The 22,550-nt window shown below is 46.0% G+C and overlaps 3 protein-coding genes across 8 annotated transcripts; all 3 read right to left on the bottom strand.

Moving 5' to 3' along the window:
• Window positions 1-53: 53 nt before the first annotated feature.
• On the bottom strand, window positions 54-4,894 carry PPOX (protoporphyrinogen oxidase). Of its 3 annotated transcripts, none has more exons than XM_051998231.1 (13): window positions 4,105-4,894; window positions 3,794-3,996; window positions 3,473-3,607; window positions 3,184-3,299; window positions 2,791-2,923; window positions 2,335-2,479; window positions 2,049-2,236; window positions 1,534-1,594; window positions 1,232-1,350; window positions 1,035-1,145; window positions 481-630; window positions 360-402; window positions 54-270 (listed from the first exon to the last, which is right to left on the bottom strand). In XM_051998231.1, the coding sequence occupies exons 2-13, from the start codon at window positions 3,878-3,880 to the stop codon at window positions 128-130; spliced, it is 1,431 nt and encodes a 476-aa protein (XP_051854191.1). In that variant the 5' UTR covers window positions 3,881-3,996; window positions 4,105-4,894; the 3' UTR covers window positions 54-127. The 3 variants fall into 3 exon arrangements, with proteins under 3 accessions (XP_051854191.1, XP_051854190.1, XP_051854192.1); XM_051998230.1 differs by having other exon boundaries at window positions 3,794-3,888; XM_051998232.1 differs by lacking the exons at window positions 3,794-3,996; window positions 4,105-4,894 and having other exon boundaries at window positions 3,184-3,262; window positions 3,473-3,563.
• Window positions 4,895-4,995: 101 nt separating this feature from the next.
• Window positions 4,996-11,440, bottom strand: USP21 (ubiquitin specific peptidase 21). 4 transcript variants are annotated; one of them, XM_051998226.1, is made up of 14 exons: window positions 11,329-11,440; window positions 10,058-10,672; window positions 9,182-9,241; window positions 8,940-9,063; window positions 8,302-8,413; window positions 7,918-8,073; window positions 7,484-7,513; window positions 7,271-7,335; window positions 6,952-7,055; window positions 6,557-6,643; window positions 6,210-6,288; window positions 5,822-5,929; window positions 5,583-5,697; window positions 4,996-5,365 (listed from the first exon to the last, which is right to left on the bottom strand). In XM_051998226.1, the coding sequence occupies exons 2-14, from the start codon at window positions 10,649-10,651 to the stop codon at window positions 5,275-5,277; spliced, it is 1,725 nt and encodes a 574-aa protein (XP_051854186.1). In that variant the 5' UTR covers window positions 10,652-10,672; window positions 11,329-11,440; the 3' UTR covers window positions 4,996-5,274. The 4 variants fall into 4 exon arrangements, with proteins under 4 accessions (XP_051854186.1, XP_051854187.1, XP_051854188.1 ...); XM_051998227.1 differs by lacking the exon at window positions 7,484-7,513; XM_051998228.1 differs by lacking the exon at window positions 11,329-11,440 and having other exon boundaries at window positions 10,058-10,966.
• A 2,614-nt stretch (window positions 11,441-14,054) lies between these two features.
• On the bottom strand, window positions 14,055-22,277 carry UFC1 (ubiquitin-fold modifier conjugating enzyme 1). The gene is made up of 6 exons (XM_051998240.1): window positions 22,125-22,277; window positions 15,581-15,648; window positions 15,292-15,355; window positions 14,988-15,064; window positions 14,682-14,772; window positions 14,055-14,479 (listed from the first exon to the last, which is right to left on the bottom strand). Exons 1-6 carry the CDS (start codon window positions 22,245-22,247, stop codon window positions 14,408-14,410), a joined length of 495 nt encoding a protein of 164 aa, XP_051854200.1. The 5' UTR covers window positions 22,248-22,277; the 3' UTR covers window positions 14,055-14,407.
• Window positions 22,278-22,550: the final 273 nt, after the last annotated feature.

Below are 22,550 nucleotides of genomic sequence, written 5' to 3'. Positions count from 1 at the left end.
TCTGGCCTCTCTTTGGCAGGGACAAGAAGCTTATTGAAAAAACAAGCCACTACTTTCCAATTAGAGCAATTTTATTATTCTTGATGGCAGCCCCTGGCCTGCAGGGATAAGAAAAAAAGGCTCTGGGTCAAAGGTCAGGATTAGCATTCAAGACTTGAGCTGCTGCCCGCCGCCCACTCTCAATGCAGTCATTGACAGAAACACCTTCATAAGATGCTCCAGCTAGAGTCAGAGGCAGCTGATGTTTGGCCAGAAATTGGGCAGCTGCCTCTGGAAAAAAACAAAATATAGGCAAACATTTTAATTTTTACTTTCTGACCCTTCTTTATCACTGGGTTTCCCCCTGCCCTTCAACTCACCTAGTCTCTGCCAGTGGCCCAAAGTATATTGAGGAATACAGCTCTGAGGATAGAAGATCAAGAGGTCAGGAGTGATTTCCTAGCCTTCTCCTGTTTGTCCCTCTGCCCCAACTTAAATTACCTTGTGTAGGCTGACCAGACTTTGAGTTGGAGGCTTTTTTAGCCCCAACTGTGTGGCAACTGCTTTCTGGGCTTGTTGCTGGAATAGTTCCTGAGATAGCTTCTGTCCTCCACTCTCCAGGGCTTGCAGCCAAGCTCCCCCCAACATCACCTAGGCATCAAAAATAACATGAGTAGCTTTCCCCCCCCTCCTTGCACCCCAGATCTTGAATCTTAAATAAGTCATCTGGCTTATGATTTCTTGGGATTTTTTTGTTTTTTAAAAAAATCATTCTTTATAGAAGTCAAGTCAGAACTGAATTACCAATTGTAAGTAAAAGGGTTGGTGATTAGTTCAGGTCTTCTACTTCCTGTTTGTTTTTTTGGTTTTTTTTTTTTTGGCAAAGCAGTTGGGATTAAGTGATGTACTCAGGGTCACACAGGAAGTAACAAGTGTTCAGATTTGAATCCAGTCCTGATTCCAGGGCTGGTGCTTTATCCATTGCACCTTCCAACAGCCTTCCAACAGCCCCCTCAGGTAGTCTTTAATAAACCCCAGTAAGGACACTTTCTCACCGTTACTCTAAGGCTGCCAGGACTCCCGTCCTGTTCAGGGAAGGCAACAGAATCATATACAACTCCCAGGACACCAGGGTCTTCAGAAGATGGCACTAGGTGTCCAAACCCCTGGGGAAGAGACAAGTGTGTCAGTGTTGTAGGGCCTCAGACATGCCCATGTTTTTTTTATTCCAAAGTCCCCCGTTTCCTTTTACCTGGACAGGCAGATGAACCCCCTGATATTGCAAATTCACCACAGCCACAGATACAGCATAAATAGGGGCCAGGCTCTGAGCCAGAGGGGCTGCCTCAGAGGGAAGCAGCTCACTTAGCACTGGAGGAAAAGAGACACATGGTCATTTGGCACCTTCTAGCGAAGCACTCCTAGTCCCTGCAAAGATTGGAGAAATGATAGTAAAAGGCTTACTCCTCAATAATCCTCAATCCACCCCCAGAGAAAGTATGGAAAAAGCTGCTCCACCCCCACCCAAGGGGGACCACCCTCTCACCCTACTACCTGCAGCAGGGACAGCACTAATGATGTGATCAGCCTCCAGGCTGCTTTCTCCCAGAGACACCTGAGAGACGGAGATGGGGAAACAAATGGAAGCAAATCAGAGGTATAACTCAAAACTGGAAGGGGGGTAGGGGGAGGAGAGGAGATGTGTGCTGAAAAAGGCCTGTATTCTACAGCAATAGCAGTGCCCTTCCTTAACATCTTTCCTCACAAAATGTCATGTTCTAATGTTCAGTCATCCCTGCACATTGCAAAAAAGATGGATGCCCCTTACTGAAAGTCCTGGTGGAAACTGGAATTCCTGATGTTCTCACAAGCACCCCTTTTATTCTAGAGAATGTTAGGCAGTCAGCAGCTATTTACAGTTTAGGGATCAGAGAGCAGAGAAAAAAGTTAGTAGGGACAAACAGTATTCTTTGTCCTACTATTGAGCTCCTTAAAAAAAGGTAGACCCTCGTGAGAAATCACCAGCCACACAGCCTTGAGGGGTAGGTTATCTCCAGAATTATTTATACCTGCCATCGACCTGACTGGAAGTTGAGTCCACAAACTGCCTGACCCTTTAGAATGTCGACTCCTTGATGACTCAGATGGGTGCCCAAGGCCTGGGGCAGTGTCTCCAGCCCTCCCCGAAGAGACCACTGGCTCCAACGCTCAGCTCTGGCCTGATTAATCAGAGGTGAATCTAGTAGGGGGCTCTTCCCTGGAGGAATTAGGGAATATATCAGTTTTTCTTAGCTGCCCCCTTTAGCTGCTGGCTTTCATATATACTAACCATCCCCTCCAGTTGCATCTCTTCACCTGAACCCCGTAGCAACCCCAGCAAAACAGATCGATGAGTCCGTTCAGCCTTAAAGAGACTGGGGAAACAGGAGCGGATACTGAGAACTCTACTGTCTCCTGCAAATACTCCTCGACATAGACTGTCCATGGCAATAGAAGCCACCTTCAGAAAAAAGAAAGGAACGGAAAAGGCTTCAGGCCTTTGGTTCTTCCAGGGTTTTGCATCCTAGCTTTCCCTTAATGACAGCTTTTTTCCCCAAACAGGAGAAGGACTGAGAAAAAAGGCTCACCTTCCGTTTTAGGTTTTGATTCCCCATGAGAAATGTATGCAGTAAAAATGAGGTAGGGTGGGAAGAGGGTAAACATTCCCAAAGGATATGGTTGGGGAATTGAGAATTAGACTGAGCATGGGTGTCCTGGGATCAGGTTTTATTGCAGAAAGGAGAATTTAAGAGAGTTCTATAGTGGAATCACCTCAAGTCCCAGGCGCCTCTCTGCAAAACTGTGCACTGTCTCATCAGGTTCCATACCCGTAGGAGTAGTCAGCTCCCGAAGCCCAGCCCACAACAGGGGCTTGGTGAAAGGGGGCGCTGGAAGGAACAGTCCCCTGTTTTCCAAGAGAGGAAAAAGTTCACGATGAGGAAGGATCAGCTGGAAAGGCTCCTCCAACCCAGAGTATTATTTCTACATCATAGGGGTTTGTCATATCAGGATAACTAATATAAGAGAAATCAAAGGATTTAAGGCTAAAGAAGAATTCTTGAAATGAAAAATAGGGGGAGAGGGAAAAGGAAGGCAAAAAGGACAAAAAAAAGTTTCCCAATAGAAAAGCTAGGATTAAGGTATTTAAGGTAAAGTAAAATCTACCTGAGGCCAGTAGGCAGGGGGTGCAAGGTTCCCCCCACATACAGGAATCGATTTTGAGCAGCAGGATGGTTCCCCGGAACTGGCAAAATTGCAGAATCCAAACCAAGCTCAGAGACCTGCCCTTAAACAAACCCCCCACCATCAGGGAAAAAAAAAAATTAAAGGAAGAGGCTGAGCCGGGAGGACTGAGTGGGATCGGGCCGTCTTAAAGGGGGCCTCTTGGCTTCATCCCCCAGGAAAACCATTCTCCCTCTCCCGGAGTTCCAGGCAGCCTCTGACTGCCCCTCACCATGAGCAAGGTCCTGGCTCCTAACTCTCCGGCGGGACGAATTCCTCGGGGTCCAAGTTCAAATATAGCTCCATCTTCCCCTCTAACAGACCGAATCCAGCCTCCGAGGCGTTGGCTGGCTTCGATCAGGATCACCTGGAGGAGAGGGGCGAGGGAAGCCACGAGGCACGGACCCCACTCACGGGTAGCCCGCCTCGGAATGCAAGACTCACTGAGATCAAAGTTGGGATTCACTGGTGGGGGCCGGGGGGCCACAAGCTTGAGCTGTCCCAAAGAACAGGGTGGGAGTTTGGATTAAACGCACCGGGGTTGGGCACTAACCTTAGGAGGCTGAGGGGCCCGGCTCAGGTAGTAGCAGGCGGCCAAGCCGCTAATGCCGCCACCCAGCACGGCCACGGTCCGGGGCATTTTGGAGCCTGCGAGAATGGAGAGGACAGGCGACCGCTGCTGAGAGGACTTCGCGGCTCCCAGGCCCCGAAGCAGCCCGGCACGTGGGCAGCGGGCAGCATTTGGGACTCTCCGGCCTGCAGGAAACGTCCGATCCTTCACCGCTTTCCCCCACCCCCTCTGCACCCCCGCCGGGCCGGGGCAGCCTCTGGACCCCCGGGAGAAGAACTCAACTCAACACTCACCGAAAGAATCTGGGAGACAAAATGAGCGAGGGCAAGGGGAGGTGGGGAAGTGGGGGATCGCGGGTTTCCGGCAGCCCCGCCCCCAAGTCGCTGCACTGCAGAGCAGATAAGGGCCGCGCCTCGCCCTATCTGACCCAGCAGGATCCAGAGAGGACAGAGCCGAGAGTCAAGCCCCAGCAAGGCGGGCCCCGAACTCCTCCCATGGCCGAGAGGCCTCAGTCACCGTCCCGGCCTCCCATTCCCACCCGACCTGGGCAGTCTTTTCCGGCTAGCTATCCACTTACTCTCCGGAGGCTCGTCCCAGCACGCGAGACTTTCTCGGGTTCCGATTGGCGAGGTCAGAAACCCCTCCGTAGGCTGTACCAATAAAAAATGCGGAGTCTCCGGGCTTCTTCCATAGGGGGCGGGGCCAATTGCCAGCGGCTTTTTATTAACCCATCCGCACCTAGCCACCCTGAGGCTGCCGGTCAGGAAAGTAGGCGGGAGAAGCAGGGTCTCTTAAGTTCGTCAAGAGAATAGGACCGGCAGGGACCCCGGGGACCGGGCGCGTGGCGGAGGAGCAGGGGCCGCCGGAGGCCGGGACCATGGGGAAAGGGCTCCATAAACAGCAGGCTGATGTTAGCAACAGGCCGGGCCTGCGGGAACCGAGAGCTCCCGGCAACGCAGCAGCTGTTTGTCAACACGGAGGGGCAAACCGGGCCCCCAGGCTTTGAGGTGATGCGCGTCGGTCCCGAGGCTAGGGGATTGGCTTCAGACCCTCCCCCCTCCTTCCCCCAGCAGCTCCGCGGGCCTCCCGGCGGTCACACGTGAAGGACAAAGGCTCCCACTCCCAGGACTGCCGGAATCTAGAATTCTGGCCCTTTCCCCGAGGTCCAGACCATAAAGAAACACTTTGTATTTTTTTCCTATTAAATTTATTCACAAAAAGTGAGACTGTAGCGGGAATGGGGGCTGTACACGGGCAAAAGGTAGGGCAGCTCTGTACACGGGTCTGAGAGGCCAGGAAGCCTCCAGGTGTTAAGGGGTTTTCTGTTTTAATAAAAAAAATACAGGGGAGACAGCCCCTCCCAGATTAAAAAGACACAAAAATAGACGTCTCTGAGGTAAATGGGAGGCCTGGGATTTATGGGCATCAAGAGGGCTTCACAGGTCCCGGGACTTGGAGGGGTATCACAGGCACCTTGCCGGCTCCTGCATCAACTGGTAGAACAGCACGTAGCCCTCACTGGAGGCCACCTGGTTTTCACTGACAGGGGAGACACTGCAGAATGGGGGAAGGGAAGGTGGTTGGTGATTCAATTGCTGCGAAAGATCCAGTTCCTCCGGGATCAGGTGAGGGCAGAATTCCAGCCCCCTAAAACCCATAGCCCCCCTCCCTCTCCTTCCCTTCCTCATACTGGCTCCCATCCTGGACTTGAGCCTCACAAATGTGCTGGGAAATGTTTGGGATAAGAGTTAAAGAAGGAAGTTGTCCTCACCGAGAGTCATTGTAGACATGCCAACCAGTCTGGCCCCGGCATAGGGCTGTGTAGTGACCATAATGGACACTGCCCGAGTGGTTACAAAGAGCATACAGCTGATACACAGGGCTCCCTGTGGAGTTAAAGCTATTTAGGTCCTTTCCCTTGGGCAACAGCAAAGTCCCCTGGTATTCCTCCTCCCTCCCAGGTAACTTCTTCTCTCTCCACCTCCTAGGGAGCCACCCAACCAGACTTACCAGCTTTATCACTGGCAAAGTCACCTAGGCTCAGTCGCTGTAGGGGAAAGTCAACACCAACAGAACTTTTTTTAATAGAGCCTCGAGATGCAGAAAATCGATTCAGGTCTAAGTACCATGTTAAGGAACATGGAATGAGGAGAAACAGGTGGGAGATTTGCAGACTAAAGCTACTGAATTCACCATAGAGTCCCTGGTGGGTTATCATGCACTACCCCCATCCCCTAGAAGACTAATCCTGCTTTATACCCTACTTCTTGTAGGGCAATCCCTCCAACCTCAGAGTACTGAAAGGATCCAAGCAGAAAATGTCTACAGGAACAGTAACAAATGAGTGGTGAGAGGGGGTTAGGGGAGAAATGCAGAGGCCATTCCAAAGGCAGGATACGAAGGACAAGGATCCGGGGGAATCTCTGCACAGTTAGCTTTTTGGTGCTTCGTGTTCTCTGACGACATCTGTCACACACCTGCATTGGAAATGAAATTAACATGTTCCACATCCTGAACATGCTAGTCATCTCTATTTTAAGACTGAATGTGCCCTCCATTCACTTGGTATCCTATGATCTGAATCTCATGTCCATCTGAAGAGGGCCATTTATGATATATACCCCCTCTCCTTATAGGAATCCCCAGCAACTAATGAAGCATCTCTCAACTCCCCTTTTACAAAGTAAAGTAAAGCTTAAGTATTCTATCCTATGGAGCTGTCTTCTCTCCCCCACTACTACATACCGGGGCATTCTCTGACTCCAATTCTTCCTCCTTGGTAAAAAGGCTGAAACAATCTCGAAGAGACACCTTCCCCCCAGCAAACCCTTTCTGGAGTACAAAGAGAAATGGTGACCACATTATCTCAATTTGATTCCTTCCAATCCAGGATACACATCACCTTCAGGTACCCACCTCAAGGAAGCCAACCACCCTCATTCCCAAACCTTAGTAAGTTTAGTTAAAATCCATATATACACAGTTAAAAGTGCTACAAATGCAAAGACACATAAATGCTTACTCATCATTACCACAGCTGATTAAAAAAAATTCAAAATGGGCTGGAAATGAGCTCCATTAGGTCACAGACCCTGTGACCAACTCATTAGCTAAACCCTAAAATCTCCCTAAACTCTCACCTTAGGGATAGGCAAGGACAGATCACAAAAAACCTCAAAGGTTGTGGAGCGATACCCACAGGCCTGGCACTTGAGACAACTTTTTAACTGGCCAACGAATAGGTCTAAAAAACAAAAGACAGCAGGGAAATAAGTTTTGCCTCTGAAGCTATGTCCCACTGGTATAAAATGTCCCATCCCCATTTCTATTTCTAGCATTTACTCCTCAGTTTTCCATACTGCCCATCTTTTCCTCCCTGTTTTGTATATTTCAGTTCTCCCAGGCCCACTTCCCCTTTTTCCACCTCATTATGCCCCCCCTTTCATGATGCCTTCATACCCACGATTTTGCTGTCTTCTCTATCCAAGTACCGTTTCCACATTAGATTGGCTCGCTCATCATCACTGTCACAAATCAGGGAAAGCAGCTCTTAGACCCCAGGAAAACTTGAGTCCCAGCCTTAGGCTGCCCTCTCTCTCACTAGAACAGGCCCCATTCTTAACTGCCCCCTTGTGAGCCTTGTGCTCTTTTCTCCCTCCTTACTTCACTAACCTTGTAGGAGGTAAGGGCATTACGGAACGTCTCATAGGTCAAGGAAGATGAAACAAAGATAAAGACATGAACACACAAAGAGAGAGAGAGAAGGCTTTGCTTCTGTTTCTCATTTTTTCTACCCCACTTCTCAATGTTTGGGAGTCTTAAGTATTCTCCTGCCCCTTCTACCAGGCTACAGGCTTCAGCCAGGACAATTTCCCATCTCCCCTCAATTCCTTTATGTAACACTCACCTCCCTACTTTATTTCATCCTTAACTCCTTCTTCCCAAATGACCCCTGTATGCCTGCCTCCTCCCCATCTTAAGAAAGTACCATTTCTAATACTGCATTTGCAAGTCTACTGAGCTTATATTCAAAAAACTTGGATATACTAATAAATTTATAAGGAAGGAAGGGGGAATCAGGGTGAAAAAAAAGGTTCTCCCCTTACCTCAGCTCAGGCTCTTCAAGGAGAGCCCCCCCTCGTCGTGGTAGAGAGGGGGCTGGAGTATCAGCCAAGATGGGTGGGGCACGGCGACCCCTCCGGTTGATCTCTAGATGTAGCCGCTCCATGAGGAGTTTCAGGAACTCCTGGGCATCCTGCTGGCTATAGCCAAACAGTGACTGGTGGACACTGACTGTAGATTTCCCATTCCCATTCCCCTTTCCCAAACAGTATCCCACACAGATAAGGATTATCTATATTTTTATGAGTGACATATTAAGAATCCTCCTACCTTACCTCTGTTTAGGGTTGCCCTGCCTTGTCCCACCCTTAACCCTCACCAACCTGGCCAGAAGTAGGAAGAAGTTCTTCTTCCTACCAGACCCCCACCTGTATCCGGAGAAGGAAGGGACATATTTCTGGAAGACAGTGCGGAAACGTGTAGGGTTCACAGCTTCACAGGAGTCAGGGTGCCACAGAGCTCCCAGCACATCTGCAAAGGCTATTATAGGATGATGGACAAAGGTGAAGCATTGAAGAGGAAGTTGGAAAAGGAGAAATGGAGGAGAGTTGTTTCTTTGGGACCAGTGGGCTTTATAATGAAGGCAGATACATGGATTTGTTGATGGAGGTGACAGTGGTACCTAGGGTAGTTTTAAAAAGTTGGAAAATTTGGGGTGGAATGAGCAAAGGGACCACTGGACTAGGAATGATAAAACCTATATTCTAATGCTGATTCAGCCACTTACTAGCTAGGTAATCTTGGGAAAGTCATTTAATCTCTTTGAGCCTCAGTTTCCTCATCTGTAAAATGGGGATAATACCTGCTCTAGCTACCTCACAGGAATATTGTGATGATTGAGATAAGAACCTAATTCCAAAAACTGTTAAGCATCCATCACATGAATATAATATGCTAATATTGTACATATAATATAATAATATGCTAATATAAAATATATCACTCCATGATATTGATAAGAAAAATAATGAAGCTATGGGGAATGAATGAGGGTATGTTCTCCTACCTTCAGTAAGTTCTTGGTGGGCCCGGCCCCCACCAGGCACCTCTTGCCGAAAGTCTCTCCGAAGACAAAAGTCCCGAAGAGGCCGTGTGCTACTCAGACACTGTAACACGGCATTCAGGAAACACTGTAGAACATAGCAGGTCCTCCAGTCAGGCCCGTCTTCAGAAAGGACAAGCCTCATCTCATCAGTTTTGTCACTTTCCTCCCCTTTTTCTTGTTGCCAAAGATTGAGGGACACTCACCGTATTACCCAAGTTCCGGAGACCAACATGGCCAGACCCCAAGAGCAGTGTGTGATGAGCCTAGAAAAAGTGCACAATGCTAGACACCACAACAAAACCCCCAGCCTTCTCTTTCCTTTCTTTTTTAATGTCTTTCCTTTCCAAGAGAGCTGACTCTATAACTTCTTTTCCTATCCTCTGACTTGTACCACTCCACAGATCCCTTTGGTCCCCTACCTCATTGGCCATGAGTAGTATACCCAGAACAGCTGTATGCATCACTGACTCTGCCATTGCTGTCCCACCTCCTAGCCCATTCCAGTTCTGCCCAGCCAGCCTGCGTTGCAGCTCCCGGGGTAGTTCCCCTAGCACTGGCATGACTCCCCAGTTGCCCCCTGCCTCCACCCGCCTGCTCCGGTGACCCACTCCTGCCCCCGTGGCAGACTCCCTTGCTGACCCCAACTATGCTTAGTTCAGCTAACACAGCAATCGCTTACTCAGCTATCCCAAGCTCCCTCAGATATTCCTAGCCCCACCTTAGCCCCAGAGATTAATTAGCCACAAGCCAAGAGATGGGAGGGGGTAGAAAGGGGAGGTCATTAGGGAATGAAGGGCATAGGGACTTAAAAAAAGAATTCCAAATAGCGAAACTGAATCCCCAGAGACTCATGCATGACCATATGATAGAAGATTCTGAAGGGCCTCAGATATCCCAGAAAAGGATGTCAAGAGCCTAGAAAGGGGAAGGGAGAGAAGAGGGCTATACTACTTAGCAATGCTTACACAGAAACCGAAGAAAGATGAAAGGGTAGGGAGGGGATTGAGGAAGCGGCAAGAACAGGGAACCCAAGGGAGTCAGAAGCCAGGGGGATGGGGAGCCTGGAGAAGAGTCCTCACCATCTTGTCATCGGGGTGGACAGACTCCAGGGGCCGGGCAGACGTGAGAAAGGGGCCATGGGTGGGAGGGGGCTCTGACTGAATGGTTATCAGGGTAGGGGGCCCAGCGAAGCCACCCAGTCTGCGAAGAGAGGTGCTGCGTCTCAGCACTGGGGGCTCAGGCCGGAGAGTCAGGCGGCTCAGGGCAGCCCCGAGCTCCCCACAGCCTCGATGTCCACCTAAAGCCCCTACTGGCCGCAAGTCCCCACTGCTCACAGACTTGGAGCGAGCCAGGTTAGTACGGGTCGGCAGGGGCAGTGCCACAGTGGGAGGTGGTGAGCCCGGCAGGGGCACTCCATGATCAGCCCGCAGAGGGCCCCTGGGACGAGGAGCTGAGTTTCTCCCCCGTCCCAGCTCCAGCTTCTTGAACCTTTCCTCAGGGGGTCCGGGCCGAGGGGGCAGTGGCCTTAGCATGGGGTTAGGCGCAGGCACTGGGCTTCGGCGCTCCTTGCTCCTGGCCCGGGAGCCGATGGGTAGCTTGGCTCCCACCCGGGGCTGGACACTGATGGGCTGTTCACGGGCCCGGCCCAGTCGGTGCTCCGAGGCCTGGGGCATAGTGGAGACCCGGGGCAGGCCCTGGGAGGAGAGGAAAGGGTCAACGCCAGAACTCCTCTGGGGAGTGATGCCCATACACATTTGGGCTGCCCTCTGGGAGGCTGGATTGATGGCTGGGCATCCTTGCTCCAGCTCTAGCTTTTCAACCCATTCCCTACCCGCATTCTGGCTGGCAGATTTGGTTAAGCATTCGGGGGCTACACAGCCACCAGCCCCAGGGGCTAGAGTCAGATCCCTGGCAAGGGACTCGCCCCTTTGATTCAGGGCCCATGCAAAGGGGACAAAGGCTACCACAGCCCCGAAGGAAGGCCCGGGGAGCCCACCCTACGCACAGTCCCAGCACTCGGATTTATGGCCCAGGCGTCGGGTCGGCCAGAGCCCCCTCCCCGTTAAGTGCACCCCTTCCCCCTCCAGGTGCCTCGGCCCAGGGCCAGGCATATAGTCGCCGCTGATTGGCTACGGATGCGGGAGGCTCCCGGGCGGCCGCGGACAGGCCACCGGCCATCCTCCCACTTCAGCGGCGGCGTCCCGCCCCCAACCCAGCCACGACAAGCGCGGCCCTCCCCCGACGCCGCTGGCACACATACTCGCGCCCCCAGACCCCGGAGGCGCTCCAGCGCCGGGAAGGCAGCATCGTCCCCCCACCCTCCTACCCCTCGCGGCGCCTCAGCCTGTACCTGTCCCCAGCGAGGCGGCAGGAGGCCAGGCGGGCCCGGGCCCCAGTTCAGGGCCACCCCCTCCTGCCCCAGAGAACCCCCCCCGCGGGCCCGGCTGCTGGCCCTGCCGCCGCCGAGGCCGCTCCAGCCGCAGGCGCCACCGCCATCTTTGTTCCTCCCGCCCGGCGCCCGGGCCCGAGCTTCACCGGGGACGAGGGCGCCTGCGCAGCGCAGCATTCGCTCGGACCGCCTCCTTCGTGGCGCTGGCGTCGTCCCGCCCCTTGCGTCCCGCGGTGGGTGCCATGGAAACGCAGCCAACTGTAGTAACTCAGCCTAGAGCTGGACGTCTCCAGGGCCTTGACCGGTTTTCTCCCGCGTCACTCTGCTGGCCACAGGGCCCAGGTTCTCTGACAGAGAATTATAGAATACCAAGCCCGGGTTGAGGGAACTGTCAATCACTAGAATTGTCTTCTCTCCCAGGTCTCATGTTACTCAGTTTGCCGTTTCTAAGGCCAGTGACAGCTCTGACTTGGTACTAATCCAGAGCTGGCCCACTTAGGCAAACCCCAGCCAGGCCAGGAGGGGCTTTCCTCAGAGCTGCAGCAGGAGTCAATCCTATAGCGCATTCGAGCATTCACTCTTAAGTTCCCACCGGTGTGCAAAATTCTGCATCCACCAGGATGCAGCAATGCAAAATGACCAAGCAGCTAATATTTTGTCGAGGTGGGAAATTCAAGGACGGGAGTGATTGAGAAATGCAAAGTAGGATTGAATGGAAGCGGAAGAGAGATTCGGAGTGTTTTAGATCAAATTTTATTGCTTTCTTTCTAACGACAGTGCCCAATCTTAAACCCAGACCTCCAGGACCCTCCCCTGTAACATAGGCCTATGTAGATACCCAGAACAAAGTAGTATTTTGACTATTAAGTATATTCCTGCTTCATTCAGCATCGGTCATCTCTGAGAAGGGGGAAGAGGTAGTCAGAATTGAATGTCTTTAATGGTCTAGAAGGCCATTCCCAGGGGTTTTGAATAATTTGCATTACTTCACCCACATCTTCCTAAGTGTCATCATTTTCTTCAGACTTTACCTGATAGACATTTGCTTTGCCTCCAATTTTTCAAAGCCTTTATAAATGTTTTTTATCCATATAGGATTTTTCCTTTAGTCTTTGATCTCCTTAGGGTACATATGCCTAAGGAATGAGATGGCTGGGCCAAGAGTATTTATAAACATTCTAGTTATTTTTTTAATATTCTCAAATTGTTTTTTAGAATTGTTGGATAAAATGGGGTAGTAAAATGTATCTTCACAGCAACAACTAAATTTACCATTTTCACAACCTGTCATCTTTGTCAATATGATGGATAGGAGGTGAAATTGGAATTTCTCTTCAGTTAGGGATTTGGAACACTATCAAATGGTTGTTAATGGTCTGCATTGCTCCTACCTGTCCACTCTGAGTAACTGAAAAATTAATGGAGATTCCAGAGAGGAAAATAAAATGTGCCACCCTCTCACCACAGAAAAGCAGGGGACTACTAGAACATGATGTACATTATCAGCTTCAATCATGTTTTTGCTTAAGCATTTTTCTAAAAGAAAGTTTGAGTTACAGGAAAGGGATGAAATATTGTGGTATAAAAACAAAGGCATCAATGTCTTTTAACTGCTTGTTCATGTTCTTTTGACTATTTGGAACAGTCTCATACATTTATACATGTCTAGTTCTTCAGATATGACCTTAATCAGAGATATTTGAGCTTCCCTTTTTTTTTTTTTTTTTTTGCAATGGCACCGATTTTGTTCATATAAAGCTTATTAGTTTTATATAATTTCCACAACAATGTGATGCTTTGAGCTAGGGACATGAGGGAAGGCTTTGTAAGACAATGGCACCCTTGATGAGCCTTGACTTTATTTTTCTCAAGTAACAGAAACCTATCTCCTTTCTCTCTTCTTCCCCTCTTTCCACACTGAGGAATAATCAAGAAAAACAAATTCTACTATTTGCTACATCCAAAAAAAGTTTCAATCTGTAGCCTAAGCATATAACCTCTTTATCAAGGGGTAAATAGCATACTTCATCACTGATGCATCCTCTGGTTGGTCATTGTATTGATCAGAGTTCTTAAGTCTTTCAAAGTTATATTTAGAATATAGTTGTTCATGTTCTGTTAGCCATCAATTCAATCATATTTTCAGTTTCTCTGAAACCATCCTCTTTATATAACACAATTTATAACATTACATTCCTATACCAAATGTCAAGCCATTTCCCAGTTGATGATGGTCATTCTCTTAATTTCTAGTTGTTTGCCACCACAAAAAATCAACTATATTTTTGTGGGTTTTGGTACTTTTTCTTTGTCATATATTGAGTTTTGAGGTTTCTCTACAAAGACTCTACAGAAGGACTTTAACAAGGAAAGGAGTGAATTTTAGGAAAGGGGGAAGACTTTCACACATGTGGAGACAAAATGATTCTGATCAGTTAATAGTCTATTTTACCTGGAATGTAGAATATAAGGGGGGAATTAATTAACATAAGGGGGAAAAGGGGTATTAAGACTGAAGTAGTTTTGGAGAATGAACAACTTTAAATGCTAGGCTGAAAAATTTATATTTTATCCTCTAGGTCAGAGGCAGCCACTGCATCTTGCCCATTTCATGTCCACTCCCAGTTGCTGACACTTCTTCCCTCTGCCCTCCCTCTTCCTCGAGCAAAAATGAATAAGATACAGGAGCCAGGGGAAGCAGCTTTTATTTAAGGAGGACATAGCTATTGCCTCCAACAGAGGGAATGACATAAATTTTCATGTTGCATCTCTCTCAGGATGCTCACATTTTTCCAAGTAGTGGGAAAACGATGAAATCATTGTCCCATTGTCTGCCTGCTGCTCTCAGCCCTGTCTCCAAACAAGGCCAGGCTATGAGTCCCAGCATACTTATTTGTAGCAATTCAATCCCAGAGGCCCACTCACTGCAACTTCATGGCAAAAGGCAGAGAAGGGCCATTTTATCAGCTGGGTGGATGAACATCGTGATGATGGCTGAAGGGGGCAGGAGCCAAATATATCAGAAATTCAGGCAGAGGCATTACTTCTCTTTGTGGTGGATCACCCCTTTCTGAATCAGGTCTGGGATCTCTACTGCCAGCCAAGGTCCCAACTACAGAGTAAAGAATTCATAGAAATTTTACTGCATAATTCAATTCCATTAGAAATTCTGATCATGAGAGATTCCTTGGAGGAATGTACCCCTTGTAACTCTCAGCTATTTTCCTTACATCATCTCTGTTCTTTCCCAGGACACCTATTTACATACACAGTATCTACAAATAGAGACCACCATATATCACCACCACACTTACCCCCAGAGCCATGAGATGAGCCAGTCCAAACTTTGGCACATTCCTAGCCCACAAGGGTTTGAAGTGTTCTGTTAGACATATTTTGCCACCCCTGAGGGAGAGATGAGGAAAGTGAGAAAACCTAAAACTCCCAAACTACAGGGTAAAATAGCAACAGGAAAAGAAATGGAGAGAATGTTCCTCCTTTGCCTAGTAAATGAAGTCAAGATAAAGGCCAATCAATTTTCCTCATCCCATCCTTGGCAAAATGTAAGTTAAAGAACTTCCCTTTTCCCCAAAATTTCCCATTTCCAAATCAGTTCCAACCTATACATCTTTGCCGTCTTTCCATCCAGTTCAGGGACAGCAATCTCAGGCGCAGTAGAGGGATATGTAATCGGGATCTAGAAAAATAAGAGTTATAACCTTTTCCAAACAGAGTTCTATAACCCTGGCTATGGAGGTAGATTATTGGTTAGCAATGCTTGCCCCCAAAGTATCGTTATCTCCTCAAATCCAAATTTCATCCCTTCAATTCTCATAATCCTTCTTAGCCCAAGAGGCTAGTTTGCATGTTGAGGGTTCCCCTAATTTTCCCCCACCACCATATTTTCTATCCCACCATACTCACATCAAACTCGAGGTCAAACTCATACTTAAGTAGATCATGGATGTACCAGCATTTTCCAAACCATCTGTAATAAATACCAAGATTTCAGACCTACTTCTCTTTCACTCTTTTCTTTAGCTTGGGCTATAGGCCTGAAAAATCATTGTGGGGTAAGAATTGGCAGAAAATGGAAACCTGGGAGGAAGGGGAAGAGGGAAAACAGCCCTCCCTGTGAGATCTGGGGTGCCAGATCCATAATACTACCCACTCAAGCACCTTTACCCCACCCGTCCGCAGAGGCCATGCCTACCGTGTTCCTTCCTTGTTGGACTCCAGTCGAAACCAGTCATTGTCAGCATTCTTGTTATTCTCCACATACTAAAGGTACAGAGGGATTATAGGACTTAAAAGCCAGAAAGCATTTCAAAGGCCATCTAGCCCAGCCCATACTCAGTTGGAATGTTTAAAAAATTACCAACAAGTAGTCAAAAAGTCTTCATTAGAAAACACTGAGGCAAATTATCACTCTTTGCTGATAGTATGATGGTATACTTAAAGAACCCCAGAGATTCTACTAAAAAGTTATTAGAAACATGACCAAAGATGAACTAGAGACCATTACTGATCACAAAATAGAAAATTTTGATTACATCAAATTAAAAAGCCTTTGTACAAACAAAACTAATGCAAACAAGATTAGAAGGGAAGCAACAAACTGGGAAAACATCTTCACAGTTAAGAGTTCTGATAAAGGCCTCATTTCTAAAATATATAGAGAACTGACTCAAATTTATAAGAAATCAAGCCATTCTCCAATTGATAAATGGTCAAAGGATATGAACAGACAATTTTCAGAGGATGAAATTGAAACTATTACCACTCATATGAAAGAGTGTTCCAAATCACTATTGATCAGAGAAATGCAAATTAAGACAACTCTGAGATACCACTACACACCTGTCAGATTGGCTAAGATGACAGGAAAAAATAATGATGAATGTTGGAGGGGATGCGGGAAAACTGGGACACTAATGCATTGTTGGTGGAGTTGTGAACGAATCCAACCATTCTGGAGAGCAATCTGGAATTATGCCCAAAAAATTATCAAATTGTGCATACCCTTTGATCCAGCAGTGTTTCTATTGGGCTTATATCCCAAAGAAATACTAAAGAAGGGAAAGGGACCGGTATGTGCCAAAATGTTTGTAGCAGCCCTATTTGTAGTGGCTAGAAACTGGAAAATGAATGGATGCCCATCAATTGGAGAATGGCTGGGTAAATTGTGGTATATGAATGTTATGGAATATTATTGTTCTGTAAGAAATGACCAGCAGGATGAATACAGAGAGGACAGGCGAGACTTACATGAACTGATGCTAAGTGAAATGAGCAGAACCAGGAGATCATTATACACTTCAACAACGATATTGTATGAGGACATATTTTGATGGAAGTGGATTTCTTTGACAAAGAGACCTGACTAAGTTTCAATTGATAAATGATGGACATAAGCAGCTACACCCAAAGAACGAACACTGGGAAACAAATGTGAACTATCTGCATTTTAGTTTTTCTTCCCGGGTTATTTATACCTTCTGAATCCAATTCTCCCTATGTAACAAGAGAACTGTTCGGTTCTGCAAACATATATTGTATCTAGGATATACTGCAACATATCCAACATATAAAGGACTGCTTGCTATCTAGGGGAGGGGGTGGAGGGAGGGAGGGGGAAAAAAAATCGGAAAAGAAACTAGTGCAAAGAATAATGTTGTCATTATAAAGTAATCATTAAATAAAAAAGAAAAAAGAAAAAAAAGTTATTAGAAACAATACACACCTTTAGCAAAGTTGCAGGATACAAAATAAACCCACATAAATCATCAACATTCTTATATATCACTAATAAAACCCAACAGTTAGAGTTACAAAGAGTAATTCCATTTAAAATAACTACTGATTGTATAAAATATTTAGGAATCTATCTGCCAAGGGAAAATCAGAAACTTTATGAGCAAAACTACAAAACACTTTCCACACAAATCAAGTCTGATCTAACCAACTGGAAAAATATTAAATGCTCTTGGATTGGGCGAGCAAATATAATAAAGATGACCATACTACCTAAACTAATCTATTTATTTAGCGCTATACCAATCAGACTCCCAAAAAACTATTTTGATGACCTAGAAAAAATAACAACAAAGTTCATATGGAAAAACAAAAGGTCAAGAATTTCAAGGGAATTAATGAAAAGAAAATCAAATGAAGGTGGCCTAGCTGTACCAGATCTAAAATTATATTATAAAGCAGCGGTTATTAAAACCATCTGGTATTGGCTAAGAAATAGACTAGTTGATCAATGGAATAGGTTAGGTTCAAAGGACAAAGTAGCCAATAACTATAATAATCTAGTGTTTGACAAACCCAAAGACCCCAGTTTTTGGGATAAGAACTCATTATTTGACAAAAATTGCTGGGAAAATTGGAAATTAGTATGGCAGAAACTAGGCATTGACCCACACTTAACACCATACACCAAGATAAGGTCAAAATGGGTTCATGACCTAGGCATAAAGAATGAGGTTATAAATAAATTGGAAGAACATAGGATAGTTTCTCTCTCAGACCTGTGGAAGAGGAAGGAATTTATGACCAAAGAAGAACTAGAGATCACTATTGACCACAAAATAGAAAAATTTGATTATATCAAATTGAAAAGTTTTTGTACAAACAAAACTCATGCAGACAAAATTAGAAGGGAAACAATAAACTGGGAAACCATTTTTACAGTCAAAGGTTCTGATAAAGGTCTCATTTCCAAAATATATAGAGAATTGACTCTAATTTATAAGAAATCAAGCCATTCTCCAATTGATAAATGGTCAAAGGATATGAACAGACAATTCTCAGACGAAGAAATTAAAACTATTTATAGCCATATGAAAATATGCTCCAAATCATTATTAATCAGAGAAATACAAATTAAGACAACTCTGAGATACTACTACACACCTGTTAGATTTAGCTAGAGTGACAGGGAAAGATAATGTGGAATGTTGGAGGGGATGTGGGAAAACAGGGACACTGATACATTGTTGGTGGAATTGTGAACACATCCAGCCATTCTGGAGAGCAATTTGGAACTATGCTCAAAAAGTTATTAAACTGTGCATACCCTTTGATCCAGCAGTGTTACTACTGGGCTTATATCCCAAAGAGATCATAAAGAAGGGAAAGAGATCTGTATGTGCACGAATGTTTGTGGCAGCCCTGTTTGTAGTGGCTAGAAACTGGAAAACGAATGGATGCCCATCAATTGGAGAATGGCTGGGTAAATTGTGATATATGAACGTTATGGAATATTATTGTTCTATAAGAAATGACAACAGGATGAATACAAAGAAGTTTGGAGAGACTTATATGAACTGATGCTAAGTGAAATGAGCAGAACCAGGAGATCATTATATACCTCAACAACGATACTGTTTGAGGATGTATTCTGATGGAAGTGGATCTCTTCAATAAAGAGATCTAATTCAGTTTCTTTTTTTTTTTTAATTTAAATTTTATTTTAGCTAATAATAACTTTGTATTGACAGAATCCATGCCAGGGTAATTTTTTACAACATTATCCCTTGCACTCGCTTATGTTTCGTTTTTTCCCCTCCCTCCCTCCACCCCCCCCCAAGATGGCAAACAGTCCTATATATGTTAAATATGTTGCAGTATATCCTAGATACAATACATATTTACAGAACCGAACAGTTCTCCTGTTGCACAGGGAGAATTGGATTCAGAAGGTAAAAATAACTCGGGAAGAAAATCAAAAATGCAAATAGTTCACATTCGTTTCCCAGTGTTCCTTCTTTGGGTGTAGCTGTTTCTGTTCATCATTTATCCATTGAAACTCAGTTAGGTCTGTTTGTCATAGAAATCCACTTCCATCAGAATACATCCTCATACCATATCGTTGTCGAAGTGTATAATGATCTCCTGGTTCTGCTCATCTCACTCAGCTTCAGTCCATGTAGGTCTCTCCAAGCCTCTCTGTATTCATCCTGCTGGTCATTCCTTACAGAGCAATAATATTCCATAACATTCATATACCACAATTTACCCAGCCATTCTCCAATTGATGGGCATCCATTCATTTTCCAGTTTCTAGCCACTACAAATAGGGCTGCTACAAACATTTTGGCACATACATGTCCCTTTCCCTTTTTTAGTATTTCTTTGGGGTATAAGCCCAATAGAAACACTGCTGGATCAAAGGGTATGCACAGTTTGATAACTTTTTGGGCATAATTCCAGATTGCTTTCCAGAATGGTTGGATTCGTTCACAACTCCACCAACAATGCATCAGTGTCCCCATCTAATTCAGTTTCAATTGATCAAGGATGGACAGACAGCTATCCCCAAAAAAAAGAACACTGGGAAATGAATATAAACTGCTTGCATTTTTATTTTTCTTCCTGGGTTATTTATACTTTCTAAATCCAATTTTCCCTGTGCAACAAGAGAACTGCTCGGTTCTGCACACATATATTATATCTAGGATATACTGTAACCTATTTAACATGTATAGGATTGCTTGCCATCTGGAGGAGGGGGTGGAGGGAGGGAGGGGAAAAATCGGAACAGAAGTGAGTGCAAGGGATAATGTTGTAAAAAAATTACCCTGGCATGGGTTCTGTCAATAAAAAGTTATTAAAAAAAAAAAAAGAAAGAAAACATTGAGGCACCTTGAAGGAAAGAGAATTCTCTTCTTGACATAGAGAAATATGACTATACAGTCACTTGGAATAATCTAACAATTCCTCTGGCCTTGACTTGAATCACTTTTGATCATGCCAAAGGCTGAGACCTCAGAGAGATGCATTGACTTCCCATCGAACAGAGCAGATGACTGGGGATCTTTAACATGATTTCTACTCAATTTTGGTGCAAGTCCTGGTTCTACTCACTAGCTTATCTGACCATGAACGAATCATCTACCTACAAGACTCTGCATTTGTACAATGGAGATGATATTTTTAACATTTTGTTTTGAGGAATAAATGAGAAAATGTCCAAGAAGTACTAAAAATATGGGTTATTCTCTCCCTTGCTCTGTGTACTTATTTAAGAGGTGTTCCTTGAAGAACAAGGCACAAGGTTTTTTCCTTTAAAGAAACCAAAAGACCACGTGACATGGTCAGACCTTCACTTAAGGAAGATCAATTTGCCAGCTGAATGTAGGAATAACAGGAGTACACAGAGACTTGTGGCAATCTGATTCACTATCAAACAATTGCAAAATTAAGGCTTCTAAAAGACTCATGTCTAGGAATATAGCAGAGGCTAGAAAACCAGGTTTCCTGATTCCCAGTTTAGGATCTATACACAAGAGAGTATTTACATAAACAATTACAAGATAATTTGAGGAGGAAACACCACTAACCAGAGACCTGAAGTAAGAAAGGATACCTAATTGAGTCTTTAAGGAAGCTAGGGAATCTAAGTGAGAGTGAAGAAGGAGGCTTCTAGGAGTGAGGAAAGTCTGCAAAGAGTGAAACAATTTGACTAAAGCATATAATACTGAGATGGCCCAAGGGATAGCGGGACTGAGCCTGGAGTCAAGAAGACATATACAATATGTCCCTTAACACACCACCTGCTATTGTTTTACTAGAGAAGGGCCTAGCTTTCATTTATTTCAATAGAGACTCCTCAACTGCAGAAAGTTAAGACAGGAATAGTGCCTATCTCCCAGAGTTATTGGGAATTTTTTATATATAGTTATAAATATAGTTATTTCTAAAGTGCTTAGTAGAACCTGAAACATAGTAGGTGCTATATAAGGCTATTATATATTTATATAAACAAAATAATTATATAACAGATATTTTAAAAAACAATATTTTGATCATTAATGTTGCTAATCATTATAAAGTGACTGGAATAACAGGAAGGGGCCTTTGTAGAGGACTTTGGAAAGCCAGTCTTAAGAACTCTATTATATCTTAGAGCAATAGTAAATCACTTTTAAGAGTTTGACGAGAGAGATGGCTTAGCTGAATGTGCCTTTTAGGCTGGCTATCTGTGGGGCAGAGGCTGAAACTGGAAGGACGTTAAGAGTAATCCAGGCAGGACAGCTGTTAATCCAGAGAAATGGGAGCAGGCTGAGACTCTGTGTGCATAATTAGCAAGCGACTGAACATCGAGAGAAACGGGGGAAGAAAGAGTAGAGCTGGTGGGCAATGCCCTCCACAGAAACAGCAGAGTCCGCACAGGAATGGGAAAGACGAGCTGTTTCGGGCAAGCCCAAGGCCTGCCCCGGCGGTCAGCAAGGTGTGGAGCTGATCATCGGCACAGAGCCGGGCCATGGAAGGGTGATTCCGAAGGAGCGCAGGGCGGCCACCGATCAGTCATCTCCCTGCAGCCCTGCAGCCTCCACTCCCTCTCAGCACGCCCTGCCCGAGACTGCGGCGCTCTCCGGACGCTACTTAGGGCGTCAGCGAGAGAAAATCGGGGAAACCCAGGCTAGGGAGTCCCGCAGAGACCGGAGGCTTTATCTGCGGCCCTAGGAACACTTCTGGGTAGAAGGGACACGTCACGTTCCGGCTGGGGCCCCGATAATGCTGAGCCTATGTGGGCGACCACCCAGGTTCACAAGACCAGTGGCTCGGAAGGTAGTCGTTTTCTCTTCCACTCTTCCAGTCTCCCTCAAACAACAGCATCTTAGGGTTCTGGGGAAGAGGGGAACCCCAAAAGAGAAAACCGGAAGCAACTTCCGTCCGGAGTCTATTCCCGAAGAACCTATTTCTTCTTCTCCCTACCCCAACCCATTGACTGAGGAATCGTTACCAACCCGGATAAGAGCCTGATATTCCTCTTTGAGTCGTTGCACCCACAGCTCCCGATCCCGGGGCCCGGCGTTCGTTTTCAGTACCGGGATCTCAGAAACAACACGCCGGGTGGCCTCGTCCGCCATCTTGGACCAGGGCACACGGCGACCCGGAAGTATTCTTCCGTTTGGTCGTCTTCATCTTTACTATGGGAAGTTAGGACGCCATGGGGCAAGGAGATACCCATTCGAATTCATAAGTCTTTTGTCTATATGTACGTGCGTACTTGGTCCTTTAACCGTGAAAGAAACTAGAAAGATGAAAAAGGTATTTTCACGGAGGCTTGTCATTGCGGTCGACAAAAATGATACACGATTTCCGCTCATGCTCAGTGATTTCCTCCTAGAAAACTTACCAGATACCAAGAATAAACGTGGCAGCTTCATGGC

Source organism: Antechinus flavipes, chromosome 4 (genome assembly GCF_016432865.1).
Source record: "Antechinus flavipes isolate AdamAnt ecotype Samford, QLD, Australia chromosome 4, AdamAnt_v2, whole genome shotgun sequence".
NCBI lineage: Eukaryota > Metazoa > Chordata > Mammalia > Dasyuromorphia > Dasyuridae > Antechinus > Antechinus flavipes.
Note: the sequence above shows the minus strand (reverse complement) of the source record. Positions and strands in the feature narration are given on the sequence as shown.

Excerpts from the sequence above, each read along its gene's own strand:
- PPOX (XM_051998231.1), bottom strand. The coding sequence starts at position 3,880 with ATGCCCCGGACCGTGGCCGTGCTGGGTGGCGGCATTAGCGGCTTGGCC. Across the intron at positions 1,146-1,231 it reads GGGTTCATCTGCCTGTCCAG|GGGTTTGGACACCTAGTGCC; the intron begins GTAAAAGGAAAC and ends TCTCTTCCCCAG. Across the intron at positions 271-359 it reads GGGCCACTGGCAGAGACTAG|AGGCAGCTGCCCAATTTCTG; the intron begins GTGAGTTGAAGG and ends GTTTTTTTCCAG.
- UFC1 (XM_051998240.1), bottom strand. The coding sequence starts at position 22,247 with ATGGCGGACGAGGCCACCCGGCGTGTTGTTTCTGAGATCCCGGTACTG. Across the intron at positions 15,649-22,124 it reads AATATCAGGCTCTTATCCGG|TATGTGGAGAATAACAAGAA; the intron begins GTTGGTAACGAT and ends CTGTACCTTTAG. Across the intron at positions 14,480-14,681 it reads CTCATCTCATGGCTCTGGGG|TTGGGACCTTGGCTGGCAGT; the intron begins GTAAGTGTGGTG and ends TTTACTCTGTAG.
- USP21 (XM_051998228.1), bottom strand. The coding sequence starts at position 10,732 with ATGTGTATGGGCATCACTCCCCAGAGGAGTTCTGGCGTTGACCCTTTC. Across the intron at positions 8,414-8,939 it reads CCACCAAGAACTTACTGAAG|CCTTTGCAGATGTGCTGGGA; the intron begins GTAGGAGAACAT and ends ATCCTATAATAG. Across the intron at positions 7,056-7,270 it reads AGAAGACAGCAAAATCGTGG|ACCTATTCGTTGGCCAGTTA; the intron begins GTATGAAGGCAT and ends TTTGTTTTTTAG.